The sequence below is a fragment of the Electrona antarctica genome, assembly GCF_951216825.1.
Source record: "Electrona antarctica genome assembly, chromosome: 17".
NCBI lineage: Eukaryota > Metazoa > Chordata > Actinopteri > Myctophiformes > Myctophidae > Electrona > Electrona antarctica.
In genome coordinates this window covers 10602158-10618098 of record NC_136798.1, presented here as the reverse complement: position 1 = coordinate 10618098, position 15941 = coordinate 10602158, and the positions used below count along the sequence as shown (strand labels likewise).

Below are 15941 nucleotides of genomic sequence, written 5' to 3'. Positions count from 1 at the left end.
TAGATAAAACGGCAAGCTGCTACACTGTGAACTCTGAAGCAGCAGGTTTTGTTATCTGGCATCCACTGCCTTCCACTAATAAATATGCCCCCCCCCCCCCCACTCCAGGGCCGGTTGCCCTGGAGTGTAGTTGATCCCAGACAAGTCATTGCAGTTGTCGGGATATGTTGTCAACGCTCTCCTCGGGTTGTCGTCTGCTTTCAGAGACTTTCAGGACTCTTAAATATCCCTCTGCCAGTGTGCAGAGAGAGCGAGAGACTGTTCAAACATCTATAGAGACACTTGTCACTTGCCCTGTGGTATTTAGTTTTTTGTTTGGAGAGTGTGGGAACTGGAAAGAGGAGGCTTGTCCACGCTGGGGCTGATTCAGCAACTCTCAGTCTTGACAGTCTGTCTAGCCAGAGGCCGAGCTCTGAACACGGCACCTACACTGAGAGAGGTCCTGAAGGTCCCTCGCCCAGACCTGTTGGTATCAGTGCTAAATGCTGGAACAACACTATCTTGACGCCCTCAGCTCTTTGATCTAGGCCTGGACAGACACCTGGACACAAACCCAGCATTTGTGCATTCCTGTTGAAACCCTGTCTAATGCGGTCAAATTGTATGTATGGCATGTTGTATATTTCTCCAAATCAAATTAACTGAGACCACTGAAGCTACTTTGTTCACATATAAGTCCAATGTTCTGGCTGACTTAGTGCTGCTTGCTCAAAAATGTCTCTATCTGGGTCATCAGCTGTGCTAGTATGCACCCACCTCAAGCAAAGACCTTCCGATTTGAAAATGTTGCAGAATTTTGCCCTCTGGATGAAATAGGGCGGAACAATATGTAACATTCATACTGACATTGCAGTACGACGACATAATATAAATCCATTTTTAGTCACGGGGTGGCGAGGTCGGTCTGTCAACCACTTTGATCCCAAACTAATTATATTGTAATCAATGGCCATAACACATTGAGAGCCCACGCAAAACTGCCCAAAATCACTTTCACCTAGAAAATCCATTCACATTTTTTATAATTCAGCTGACTGTGGAGACACATGCTGGAACTTTTTACTTTGAAATGTTTTATAGTTTCTGAGTTATTTAATTTAAACGCCAAATGCATTCTCAATGGCGAAAACACAAACTTTGGCACCACGTGTTAAAAAAAAGTGTTTTGATTTTTCTGATTTTTTTTTTAATAAAAATAAAATAAAATAAATACATAAATACATAAAAACGACGACATAATATAAATCCATTTTTAGTCACGGGGTGGCGAGGTCGGTCTGTCAACCACTTTGATCCCAAACTAATTATATTGTAATCAATGGCCATAACACATTGAGAGCCCACGCAAAACTGCCCAAAATCACTTTCACCTAGAAAATCCATTCATATTTTTTATAATTCAGCTGACTGTGGAGACACATGCTGGAACTTTTTACTTTGAAATGTTTTATAGTTTCTGAGTTATTTAATTTAAACGCCAAATGCATTCTCAATGGCGAAAACACAAACTTTGGCACCACGTGTTCAAAAAAAGTGTTTTGATTTTTCTGATTTTTTTTTAATAAAAATAAAATAAAATAAATACATAAATACATAAAAAAAATTCAACGTCTTGGGCTATGCACGTGCGGTAATACCCAAGACGTCCACAGACGTTTTGGGCACAAAATGTGTTAATAGGGTGGAGTTTGCTGGGCATGGTGCTCCATGAAAGATGACCCCTACTGATTTAACTCCATGGCCTTTCCTGTAGCACCACTGTCAGGCCAAAATGTCTACATGCACACAAGAACATCCAACACTTTCATGCTTCCTGGAGGGGAAACCCTACAGGAAAACCCTATTTTATCTTCACAACTACACTGATATATATGATGCATTACTTTTAAAATCATCAATTCCATCATTCATCATCACCATGTCAATCATCACCAGCCCATTTGTTCAATATGCCATTAATGCCACAAATAAATATGAACTCTGAACTACCCATCTGGTCCAACTGGTCATATACTCTGATCGGTATTCCGAATACTATATATATATATATATATATATATATATATATATATATATATATATATATATATATATATATATATATATATATATATAAATACATTTGTCCAGCCGACAACACAGACTCATGGCCTTTCCGTCTAATGTCCACTCGCATGCAAGATATCTTCAAATCGACCAGATTTTAGGGAGATTTGAGCTACAAGTTAACACACCGTAAGCTTCCTGATCCACTGCCATACTTTAAATAAATACTTATTATGTAAAACTATTATTACATCACAGTCTTGATTTGGTGACATAAAATCATGTAACTCAGCTGTCGCCCTTGTGGTTTTATGGTCTGATGGACACTTAAGTAATGTAAGTAGGCTAATATTTCCATGCTGCTGAAAATCTGTTGGCCTGCTACATTGGTATAGATGGTCTATTCATGCATGCCTGTCCTTGCCACAAAGAAACGGAATCATTCATCCGTTTTCTGAACCATGTACTACAGTCTGACTGCGTCTTAATACTGACTGGGACTGCTGGCTGAGCACAATTGCCTGCTAGCCGCCTGTGCCTGCACTCATTCTGGTACCTAGAGCTCTGCCTGTTTGGTCTCAGCTGTGTTTATTCTCAAGGCCGTTGTCGATAAGGACTCAATGTAGTGTAATGTACAGGTATTTCTTCACGATCGATGAGTCTGGAAGACTAGAGTACTAAGAAAAGCGACAGTGGACCATTATGAGTAAAAAGATTAACTTAAATAATAATCACTATTATGGGTCCATAAAACATTTATTCAGCTCTTTTGAATGCATTAATTGTATACACTTTCGGTGATATATTTTCTGCCTATTCGGGCCGAAACTGAATAGGCCGAAAATGCATTTTTAGCCATTTTCTGCCGAATATTTTCTGCGGACGAATATTCAGTGCATCACTAAAAATAACCATAAACTAGAAATATGTCACCATGCATATTGCAATATTGCAACACTTGAAATAATGGCACACTATATACTGTCCATATCTTGCAGCCATGCCCTGAAATGGTGGGCTCAAGTTCTCTCACGGTGTTGCCCAGCAGTTTCATATTTTATTGTTGATGCAGGCAGTTTGAGGTCGAGGCAAGGACGGGCATCTCAGTGTGCGCGTGCGTGCGTGCGTGCGTGCTGCACTTGCGTGCGCGCTGCACTTGCGTGCGCGCTGCACTTGTTATCCCACCCACTCTGTCATCCTGTGCTACTTTTCACCAAAGCATACATTGTAAATGGATACAGCGGATACCATGCCAGCCTTGTTGTTTAACATGAAACGGTTTGGTAGCCAATTATAGCATTATTATCATTGACTCCCATGAAGTGGGTCTAGTGGATCGATGCTTGCTTACTTGTGCATGCTTACTTGTGCACACTGGATATGTTCCCCACAAACTCACTCTCAGACAGGCAGACAGAGAAAAACAGAGCCCCACGACGTACACGCACTCCAGATTCAATTGAGTCTGGTGAAAAGAGGTCACTCGGCAGATTAGAGGGTTGCAACCAGGGTAGTGCGAGAGAGGGAGAGATTGTCTGTTTTGTTCTCCTTCCCAGGGGCCGCTGACATGAGCAGAACTCTAAATGCGTGTGTTTATGGTCCCAGATTAGACCTAGTGGTGGCGTGTGCCAGCATCTGTCTCCCATTACCCTTGGGATGCTGACAGGCCTGCAGCAATTAATTGTGATTGTTGTGATGGCTCCCTGTCTGTCTGCACCATGTAGGCACAGTGCATAGTGAAAGCTATTGGTCACAGGGTCACCTGTTAATGGTAGTTTGATGAGGCATACAAACAAAGGGAAGCCACCTTTCCTGAAATGTAAATACATTGACTTGCTTCAAGCAGAGATAACTGGTCAACTCATCTTGTTGGCCCCGCCTCTCAAGGATGGCCCTTCGGTCCATCCAGTGATCCCCAACTAGCTCGATTGGAGTTTGGCCATGGAGTTTGATGTGCACCTTCATTTGTTGGTTTTGGAGACCCTATGGCCTTTTCCTCTTGTACAGGGGTTTTCAGCTAGTGGTCTGTGGACCACTGGTGGTCCGGTCCGTGAAGGTATTATTTATTTGTATGTTGTCCCTGACCATGCATTCAATAATATAGGAAAGTGGCTTCACTTGAAACTTTGTAATTTGGTATTTGTGTGATATGAAGACGATTACTGGGAAGTCAGAGGTCAATTACCGGTAATTCCACAGAAAAGGGAGTTAGAAAGAATTTCAAGAAGAGAAAGCATACCAGAGTGCCTGGAGTCATCATTAGCATTGCCATTTAATATGTCTGTCTGTCATACATAAGTTTAAAATCAGTATATCGTGAGTTTAATATGGAAGGTTGGATAAAGTGAGAGAACAGATTTCTTTTTTAGATCTGGACCACTATCATATTTAAAACAATCCTCAAGGGCCACACACCCCTACTTTTACTATATCCAGCTTTTGGTGTCTGTCCACAAACTCTGTCCTACACAAACATTAAATTCCCCTTGACAATGAATGGAGAATTGTAAGTCATAGTGTCTGAGCAAATAGACATTAGTGTCTATTTTACCTCATGATGATGATAAGAGCGCCCCTCACTTCACACAGGTGTGATTTTTCTATAAATAGTTAACATTAATGATCTTAAAGCCTGATTTATACTTAGTTATGTGCCACCGAAAATAGCACATCCACAAGCTTACAATGCATTGCAGTGTGATGTGATGTCAAGTTGTCAACTTGTAGATCAGCTGTTTTCGGTGTGCGATACTACGGCAAACAAATTATATCAAGCCCTTAACAGTCTTTTATTAATGCAATATTATTTAGACATATGCATACATTTAACAAAGACATTTGAAAACACTTCCCCATGGACCACGTGTAATTATTAGTTATAAAAGTAGTATGCGTTCTTAACAAAAAATATAACAGCAGTTTATAATGCATTATACGTCTTAGCATATTTATAATGCATTATAGACATGTTGTGATGCATAGCAAGTGTCACAAATATCCATATCCTCACCCATATCCTCAACACAACAGACAACATTGGTCACCAGGTTGATTCTCAAGTCAGGGTGGTACTGTATGTGGACCCTGGTTGGCTGGTTCACAATCAGGTGAAAACCCCAGCTCAAGTAGCACCCATATACCAATGCAATATGTACAATTGCACCAATTATCATCAAGACCAAACATTTTGTACACACTGGCAGCAGCCTAAGGAAGACACCCTCTGAATAGTTTCCCATTCGGTGAACGGTAAATGTTACCCCCGAACACCTGGTCTTTCAGGGATTGGGTCGTGATGTCACAGTTTCATAACGGAATTGTCCCGTGCAGGTTGTCTTTATGCATCCTTGTTGACGAGGCTGTCTCTGAAGTAGTCCTATTAGTGTATGCTTTGAATTGTTTTCAATGGGAGTTCTCACATATTTAGAGTTATGACCCTTGATATGCTCTAAAAGGTTGAAAAAAATTCACTTTAACTTGTCTTTAATGAGCAGCACAGCCTCTAGCGTCTAGAACAGGACTTCTCAAAGCTTTGCTGAAGGTATTTATTAACATCTGAGGCCTTCAGAGGATAACAGGAGGAATGCACAGGAATACAATATGGAGTTAACTAGGACAGTAGACCTCATCTCACAATGGCCTCTTGCCATGGCACAATTCCTTTGTCTGGAAGAAGGTCATTAGGTTGTGCCTTATGGGTGCAACCCATGTAGGTTTTTCTTTTAAATGTATGCATGTCTACAGAGACCAAATTGTAGTATGTACCGATTCACAGAACCATGTCTTCTACTTTGTACTAGACAAGGCTGAGATGATAGATTGCAGAAGCTCACAACGTGTTGCGGAGGCGACGCGTTCCGTGCTTGCAGATCAGCTACTTTCAGCATGCAACACGTCGTACGGCGAAGCATAAGTCAGGCTCAGTCTTCACTTTGTATTTAGCCGAGGCGATGTACACAGACACACATGGCTCCTCGTTGCAAAATAAACAGTACTAACGGCCGATTCATACTGCTATTTTACAGAGTTTTTATCACGTACAGTAAAGTAAGAGGCCTTAAGCCAATGTTGGCGGCAGTGGATCAGAGGTAGAGTGGCCGCATGGCAACCAGAAGGTTCCCAGTTTGATCCCGGGCTCCCCCAGAGTTAGTGTCCTTGAGCAAAACACTGAACCTCTAATTGCTGATTGATTCCATGGTTTCCTCCACCATCTGTATGAATGTGTGTGCGTCTGTGCAAATGGGTTATGGATTGAATGTAATGCACAATCTATGCAAAGCGCCCTGGATAAAGGTGCTATATAAATGCATCATTTACCATTTATTTATATGAGGCAGAGCTGCACCTATTCGCTCTTGTGTCTTACCTCTCTGCTCTGAGTGGGGAAGCAGGTGTATGAGCAATATGGCAAGATGCTCTGATCAGGAAAAAGCTGCATTCTCTGCCCACTCATCCCTTGGACACTGAATCTCCAAATCGCCACAAGGCTGCTAGTAATCTCTGCATGTTGGCATGGCTATTCAGATGGAATCAGCAGGGAGAATTCCTGTTTTTCCTGGCACCCAACGGTGAAATATTGCAAGCTGTTTTTCTCATGCTATCGAGATTGTGTAGTATTTATGTGACACTTATTTGAAACGCGTATTTCTATTTTTTTTTTACATGCCTGAAGAAAATGCATAATTAAATTGTAACAATATACAGTACTTCTGAGAAAAGTATTGTCAAATTTTCAAAATATACAAAAATTATCTTCTTTTTGCTATGTTCCCCAAGGACATTCTGGGCGACTTATCAAATCACTTCGCCTGACAAGAGTTTGACATCCAGCTGATGCTGCATGTGATTGAGCATATGCAGCATCAGTGGCATAAATCCAGCGGGTGCAGAGGATGCAACTGGCTGCACCTGCAGGCTGCAGGAGCCCCACAGCCAATTAGTCTTTTTTGCAACATAGATTATATGTTTCACTGTATTAATGCACAGTTCAAAATGTAATCTTAGTGGCCCAAATTCAGGTAATATTCAGGTGTTTAGAGCATATAGTGCTACATGTCATCTTGTCATTCATTGCAGGCAATGTCTGAGAAGTGTAATAACTTCAATATTTTGCAAATACAAAATGCAGGTATTTTATTTAACATTTTCTATGGTGTTAGTTTTGGGGGTATTTTGTATTTTATGACGCCATACTGCATCCTTATGTATTTCTGCCCACCCCTGCTTGTTGTATCAGACAGCAGGTCACACCAGGGTGTGTTCTAAACAGGCAGAGTACCAGTAGCCCAATTAATAATACTTTCACCCCCAGCACAGAATTCCTGGCCGATCAAGTAAGCTCTGCTCTCCTGCTGCCAAGTTAAATTGTAGCTCAACCCGTCTATGTTGCTTTGGGTTTATCAAGCCTCTGTGATATGGTTTAGTTGTGTATTTGATAAGGCATGTTTGGCTCTCGGCCTGTCTGGCGACATCCTCATGATAACTTGAGGGAAAAAGGAGACTGGTTGCCCTGGTGAGAAATGTATCAAGCCATGGTTTTGGCTGCTGGTGTGAGGACTTGCCTTGGAAATTGTGCCATTGTTTGGATTGAGCCAACTTATGAAATCGTGTAACTTCTGTTCTGTGCTGTGCACAGGACAACCCACTCTCAATGATGCCTCTGCCCATCTGTTAATTTATAAATCTAATATCTGCTTATTGGTAATGAAACTCTTAAGAGCTTCATTATGTTTCTCTTTCCTAACATTCCTAACATATGAAGATAAGCCCATTGTATGATAAAGTCCCATGTTCCAATAACTTAAATTGTATTATAATCTTTTAACAAACTCTACTAGGCAAAACATGAGTAATTTATTTGACTGATGATTATTGATGAACAATAGTTTATTTAAAGGAGCATTCAGTGATTTGAGTGATTTGGAAAACCACCCAGTCCGCCCCGGTAACAAAATGTGCACATGCACGCTCTACAGTGGGGGGAAGTGCAACAGGCCAACAGCATGTGCACCATGGGCCGTCCCCACTCGATCATGATTGGAGGAAGGCCCCTCTCATCCTGATTGGATGAAGGCTTTGCCACCAGCCACCAAAACTGAAACTGAAACTAGGGTTTTTTGACCCCACAGGCTCACTGGGGACAGGGAGGAACTCCTTATATGGTCAGCACACTCTATAGTAGCGAGGATTATCCAGAAAAAAAGAAAAAATAAGTGATATTTAGATTAAGTCAAATCACTGAATATACCTTTAACCTTTGCATACCTGCATCATCATATGGCAATACTGTATATATTTCATCCTACCTACTCTAGGATTGTGTTTGAGCAGGTGTGGATGAGTTAGACTTGGTAATTAGGGTGTGATGCTTTGGAGGCTAGTGTAGAGAAATGCAATGTGATTTAGAGTTATTTGCTGTTGCATTTTATTCAGATTCTCACCATTGATGCTGATGCTACCAGGCTTTACCATTCTATGCATAGTTAAAATAGTGCAATATTGAGGGAAAAAAAAGAAAAGTAAACAATGTTAATATAGGCCTACCGCTAATACAGCTTTTCTGTTCAGACAAATTGCTCTATCATCTATCCTATTCAGTTACTGAAATTACTTTATCCAAGCAACATAAAACATCCACTTCGACTAATATTTATTAGATTCAATTTCACGGGCATAGTGTTCTATTTTAAGTGATGAATGTACATTTCACCATAGAATTATACTTTGACTCATGGGTTTCTGTGAATCTTTTTTGCAGGTTCCTCTCTGGAGAAGACCAAGGGGAGTTTGGAGTCTCTGGGAGAAGCTTTCATCGATATTCAGAACATGAGCACAGCCCCAGCCCAGATGAAAGAGATTGAGCCACCAACGCATCACGGTGACCTGTGACCCCACCATGCCCCCACTGGACCGGCCCTCGAGGGGCACCGCTCACCTGACGTGGGCTCTTATTCAGACATAGATCTGGAGTACCGTATGACCTTGCTTTGGAGACGATACCGGCTTGTTTAGACTATGATGACACACTGTCGGAGCACTGGTGAGGCCAAACAACTACACAACACCCAGAGCAGTGTGAAGACGGTTTAAATCACTAGATGACCTTTCCTCAAGGACAAGACGGCATTGTTTAGCATCCCTTCAGCTTGTCGATGAGGCCGTGCCATGGCTGCTGCTGATCCCTGTATCATCGGATGACAATGTTGGGAGCAGATTGAGCGAGTGGAAGATGCAGCGCAACGGCGGCGGGGTGGGGGCCGGCGGGCAGCCGTGGGTGCTGCGCCGCGTGCGCCTCACCTGGCTCAGCTTCATGCTCTTCTTCATCCTGGTCTTCTTTCCGCTCATCGCCCACTACTACCTCACCACCATCGATGAGGCGGGCGGCCCTGGCGACAAGCGCGTCTTCGGCCCGCGCCCTGGCGGCGAGCTGTGCGAGGCCAAGCACGTGCAGGACCTTTGCCGCATCCGTGAGTCGGTAAGCGAGGAGCTGTTGCAGCTGGAGGCCAAGAGGCAGGAGCTGAACGGCGAGATTGCGCGGCTCAACCTGCGCATCGAGGCCTGCAAGCGCAGCATCGACAGCGCCAAGCAGGACCTACTGCAGCTAAAAAACGTCATCAGCCAGACTGAGCACTCCTACAAGGAGCTGATGGCGCAAAACCAGCCCAAGCTCTCGCTGCCCGTCAGGCTGCTACCAGACAAGGACGACCCTGGGCTGCCCCCGCCCAAGTCTGCCCGCTCCTGCCGTCTTCGCTCCTGCTTTGACTATGCCCGCTGCCCACTGACCTCTGGGTTCCCAGTGTATGTCTATGACACGGCCTCCTATCCCTGGGGGGAACACATTGACCCGCTTGTCAGGCAGGCCTTCACAGCGGCAGTAAAGAGTAACATTTATATAACTGATAACCCCAGTGTTGCATGTCTGTACATGGTGCTGGTTGGGGAGCTACAGGAGTTCCCCTCCACCCCGCTCCCATCTCCTTCTGACCTGGAGAAGCAGCTGAAGGCTCTTCCCTACTGGAGGTCTGATGGCCACAACCATCTGCTGGTGCACCTATCCAGAAAGTCTATGACACAAAACTTCCTGTACAATGTAAGCACGGGACGTGCAGCGGTGGCTCAGTCTACCTTCCTGGAGCAGCAGTACCGTGAGGGCTTTGACCTGGTTGTGTCCCCGTTGGTCCATGCCCTCTCAGAGCCCAATTTCTTGGAGGTGCCCCCACAGGTTCCCGTTAAGAGGAAATACCTGTTCACCTTCCAGGGGGAGAGAGTGGAGTCACTGAGGAGCAGCCTGCAGGAAGCCCCACCTCAGTCGTTTGAGGAGGAGATGGAAGGGGACCCGCCAGCCGACTACGACGACCGCATAATCGGCACCCTAAAGGCGGTGCAGGACAGCCACCTGGACCAGGTGCTGGTGGAGTTCACCTGTAAGAACCCCCGGGCCAGTTTAGCCACAGAGTGGGCCCTGTGCGGGGAGAGAGAGGAGAGGTTGGAGGTTCTCAAGGCTTCCACGTTTGCCTTGGTGATCGCTCCAGGGGATGGACAGCTGGTGGCTTCAGCAGGGTGTGGGATGAGGCTGTTCGAAGCCCTGGAAGTGGGCGCCCTCCCGGTCGTGCTGGGGGACCACTCAAGACTGCCGTACCATCACCTTATACGCTGGAGCGAGGCCGCTATTTTAGTCCCCAAGCCTCGTATCACAGAGCTCCACTTCCTGCTTCGTAGCCTATCAGACAATGACCTGTTGGCCATGAGACGGCAAGGCCGCTTTCTGTGGGAGACTTACTTCTCCACCTCGGAGAACGTCCTCAGCACAATACTGGCCAGCATCAGAACCAGCATCCAAGTTCCAGCCGCTCCCATCAGAGAAGAGCCTGCGCAGGAGATTCCCCACAAGGCCGGGAAGTTGGCAGGAACCGACGCCAACCTGGCTGACAACGGTGACCTGGACCTGGGTCCTGTGGAGACGGAGCCTCCGTATGCCTCACCGCGCTTCCTCCGCAATTTCACATACACAGCCTCAGACACCTACAGAGCGTGGAACCGTGCACCGGGCCCTTTCTACCTTTTCCCCCACACCCCTCTGGACCCGGTCCTGCCCTCCGAGGCCAAGTTTCTGGGCTCTGGTACGGGCTTCAGGCCCATCGGTGGAGGCACGGGAGGCTCAGGGAAGGAGTTCCAGGCGGCTCTGGGAGGGAACGTGCCCCGGGAGCAGTTCACCGTGGTCATGCTGACGTACGAGAGGGAGGAGGTGCTGATGAACTCCCTGGAGAGGCTCAACGGGCTGCCGTACCTCAACAAGGTGGTGGTGGTTTGGAACTCCCCCAAGCCTCCCTCAGAAGACCTGTTGTGGCCAGACATCGGACTGCCTATTGTGGTGAGTGCTGCTGTTGAATACCAATTAGATGAGAACCGTATCTGGGGATCAGCAAGCATCCCCTGTTAATTTACAAGAGATATGTAGCAATTTGTTTTGCTGATGTTGGTGTCTGGGTTCTTCTTCAGCAAGGAATATAATCTTTAAAGCTCTGGCGCTCTCTTTAGCTCTGTCTCCCTGAAAAATGCAAATAGGGTAACAGCTTTATGCTGCCATCTCAGAGGCAGTGCGTAGGTGTATTACATTCAGCTGATTGAATCGCGTTTCTGTTTGAACCTTTCATTTCTATGTCAAATTAAAGCAAGCTAAAAAAAAAGTTGGAACAACTACAAAGCCCAATAAAATGTAAAGCTGTCATTTTAAATTTAGCCCAAGAAATCCAAACTTCAGTGGAGATAATTAGTTGTGACACATGAACTGAGGGGGTTGAGATCATTAATGACATTTTTGTGGATTGTTAACGGTTACATACTATACCTGTGGTGATTTAGCTTTAGCATTCTCACTGCACTTTGTGATCAAGTAAGAAAGAGAAATGTATGTTTCTTGTTTTAAGGACTGATCTCCAATTTGATAGGCATCAGTAATAGTACCACTGCTGCGAACGACTCTGGGATTTTCCTTTTATCCATTTTACATGGTATTTTCACTAAAAGCTAATATTTTGTGTCTCCTATTTTAAGCTGAAAAGAACTTTCTAAAGCATCTTAGGTAAATTTTTGTGAAGATTTTAGCATTTCAGTCAAAAAATTTAAGTGTTGGCAAAGACTCAGAAATGGCTATCTTTAGTATACGTCTTGCTGTGAGACAATGTCATTAACTAAGCACAGTAACAACTTTAGTAGATCATGCATCTAGCTGCTCTGCACCGGTGAAAACCCAGTGACAAGACCACGTGTTCCATCACCTCCCTTGTAGGTTGTACGCACAGAGAAGAACAGCCTGAACAACCGCTTCCTGCCCTGGGATGCTGTGGAGACCGAGGCCATCCTGTCCATCGATGATGACGCTCACCTCCGCCACGATGAGATCATGTTTGGCTTCAGGTCAGTGGTGGGGACAGACCGCTCATAGTGTGAAGGGTGATAGGGCATGCACTGGCATGCAAAGGAAATTGAGGCCCTATGCATTCCAGTGGCGGCGGCGCGCAACGGGAGCGTTCCTCCTCTGCTCTTTGTTGTTGATCAGCACTTTTTCAACACTACGACAAGCAATTACACCATTTTAAGGCAGATTTTCATGAAAAGGATAGTGGTTAATGGAAAAACTAGGCAGTCAAATGGGGATTGCGATGTTTTTATCCCGCAGCCAAACTGTTAAGATCGCATGAACTCCCCCCACCATTTAGCTGTAAGCTGCTGTAAACCAGGCTAATAATGATCATTCCAAATTAGTGTCATTATTGTAAACATCTCAGAGAGGCTAGAAGTATCCATCTCCCAGAGATGGTTGTCCCTGGAAAGCCATTTGTTCCACTAGTGTGGAGAAACATGTCATGAAGTGGGTGTGGTGTGACAGGATGTATGGAACTCCACTAGCCTTTAGAGCCGATCTATCTGTAAAGAAAAGTAAATGGAGGAATGTAATAAATCAAGTTCTGTAAATAGATCCTGAGAGGCAAACATTCCCCAGTGTATGAAAGTCTTTCTCTCCGAGAGACCTGAACAGGATGGTCACCAATCAACAGTCTGGCATTGTTAAATATTGGGGAGCATGGGTTCACTGCAATGAGACAGCCACACTTCTCTGTCACCCTGCATATACAGAAAGCAATTGCGAAACAATGGGGCTAAACCTATTATGATGACACTAGGAAGGAATTGGAGCTCAAGAGAATTATTGGGTCAAATCGTAAAGTCCCAATGATAGTGTTTGAAATTTGAAAAAAAGTGATGCACCATCATGTCAGTTTCCACTAGGGAGTAAACACAGTATTTTAGAACAAAATAGGACCCGAGTCTTGTTTCTCAGACATACAGTAGGGCAGGAAGTTTACTGTACTTCACTGTGAAGTGACGTCAAGAATGGACACACAGGTTAAGAGTTAAGACTTGTTATTCTTCCATTAGAAACGGTGTCTAAAAATAGAATCCAGAAGTCCTTACAGATCTTGCAAATCCTGGAACAAAACCTCTGTGCAGTAGTAAGGCAATCAGACCGTATAATGACTCTGAGACCTATTCTAGAAAGCTTGCATCTAAATTATCATACACCTGTGTATACTTTAACTTGTGAACACAAAGGCCATTACACCATCAAGTCGGCTGGTTGGTGGTGCTGTTGCACCCCCCATCTCTTCGTCTCTTAACTGTCTGAGACTGTTGCAGCAAGTCCAGGCAGGTGGAATGCAGCTCTGTGCGAGCGGGGTCATTTGTCATGAATTATCTCCAACTCCCCCAGAATTATGCAGGAATGTTTCCTCTATCTCCACTCTCACTGCAGAATGGAAATTATACAGTGTCCATCTAAGTGTTGGGCATCAGATCGGCCTGATAAGAGGTCCCGAGGTGTGCGAGTGCTTTTTGAGTCTATTTCATGGGTAGGAATTTCAAGCATCTCATCTGATTAAGAGAGGCTCTTGCCTTTTATTTTGTTCAGCAGCTTTCACAGAGCAGCTCTGCCTACATGTAAATATGCATTAGCAGCTACCAGTATATTTTGCTCTCATAGGTCGTCGCACCGCTAGTTTGAACGACAAATCAAAATTAACAACCAACCAACCAACCCATAAAAAGTCACAGCAAATGACTGTATCCATGGCTTATAGGAAAACGATCATCAATCACCCACTCGGTCCAAAACCAGTGAACGATGTGGACTAGTGCTGACTGCGCTCCTCTCTGTCTCTTGTGTTCCCCAGAGTGTGGCGTGAGGCCAGAGATCGCATCGTGGGTTTCCCGGGAAGGTTCCACGCCTGGGATGTCAACCACCAGTCCTGGTTGTACAACTCCAACTACTCCTGTGAGCTTTCCATGGTGCTGACGGGTGCTGCCTTCTTCCACAAGGTCAGACTCATGACAACCTCCCCCCACCCCCGCACATCATAGCATTTGAGGTTAACCCATTAAGACTCTGAGGCGGATTCTACAAATGCCTGCTATATTATTCCATTTTCGTAGATCAAAATTATTAAACATTTTTCACAAAACACAAAAATAGCAGGTGTATGAGCTCGCAGTGTGGCACAAAGTAGTTAGCTGTGAGCTTGTATATCTGCTATCTTTGAATAGCCAACGCTAAAATCTAAAATGACACCAATGCTTTCCCGCTTTTTAATGGTTTTAAACAAAATTGAGCCCATCGCCTTACCAAGCCTCGTACATCATATTTTTGAGGGCCGCTAACCTAGAGTAGCAACCAAGTCTATGGACTACTTTCTAAGGTTTGTTTAGAGCATTTTATACAAACATTACCAGGTGTTATGGAGTTACAGTTGGAGGCCATCGATATTGTCCTTTTCTTTTTGCTGAGGTTTGCGTGATCTGCGCAAAAGGACAGTTAACCCATTTTGGGCGGGAACCCCTTTTGGTGTTTTAAACATTATGTTATAATTTAGCTATTGAAAAATAGCAGATCTACAAGCTCATAGCGCGCCACCGAGTGGCGCGCTACGAGCTTGTAGGTCTGCTATTTTTGAAAAATTGTGAAAATATTTATTTCAGAAAACTGGAGGATTTAGAAGGATTTTTTTAAATTTTGAGGTCAGGCCTAAATGGGTCAAATGATAAGGGACAATATCGGTGGCACCCAACTGTACAAAGCATTTCTAGGACACTGCTTCACACAAGTGTAATTTTTACTACATTTTTATTACACATAAAGCCTGGCCGGCTTTCCATCTCTTGTGTTGCAACCACTTTCCCGTGGCGATTATTGTGACTCACATTCACCCTCTTCCTCGTCCTGTGCATTTTGCAGTACTACGCCTACCTGTACTCTTACGTGATGCCACAGGCCATCAGGGACATGGTGGACGAGTACATCAACTGCGAGGACATCGCCATGAACTTCCTGGTGTCGCACATCACCCGCAAACCACCCATCAAGGTCAGTGTCGGCAACATCCAGAAGGAGTGTGTGATTCTGGCCTCGCTCACTGCATCGCTAGGCGTTGTATCTCTCTCCCCGAGCTCTCGTGTTTTTAGATTTCTATCCACTTAGCCTCACCATTACTCATACTGACACGTCCTATATTCTGTACAAATTATAAATCAAAACAGAGGATGGAATCGCTATGCCTGCGTTCTCTCCTTATATTTTTATTGGTGGGATGTGCATTACCATAGTGCATATTTATGGCCAGACAAATAATCATACCACTCAAGCCCAGGAAAGCAGCTGCAGTAGAAAGGCAGTTGCTGTTTAAGTATGATCTAGCACGCTGTTAATATTCGGTGGCGTTTCGGGGGAATTAAGGATGTTTGATGGAGTCCGCTGTATGACAGCAGTTCCTTACCAGGAATAAGCCTTTTTAATATTATCCTAACGAGAGAGGAACTTATACTAAATGGTCATTTATGTTATT

At 44.4% G+C, this 15941-nt stretch overlaps 1 protein-coding gene across 1 annotated transcript in view; it reads left to right on the top strand.

Annotated features, from left to right (window-relative positions):
• extl3 (exostosin-like glycosyltransferase 3) overlaps nucleotides 1–15941 on the top strand; it is a 29782-nt gene that overhangs the window by 10339 nt on the left and 3502 nt on the right. The window contains exons 2-5 of the mRNA XM_079525370.1: nucleotides 8804–11416; nucleotides 12335–12462; nucleotides 14277–14421; nucleotides 15335–15463. Of these exons, the coding sequence (XP_079381496.1) occupies nucleotides 9275–11416; nucleotides 12335–12462; nucleotides 14277–14421; nucleotides 15335–15463 (2544 nt within the window). The 5' untranslated portion in view covers nucleotides 8804–9274. The remainder of the gene's footprint in view (nucleotides 1–8803; nucleotides 11417–12334; nucleotides 12463–14276; nucleotides 14422–15334; nucleotides 15464–15941) is intronic.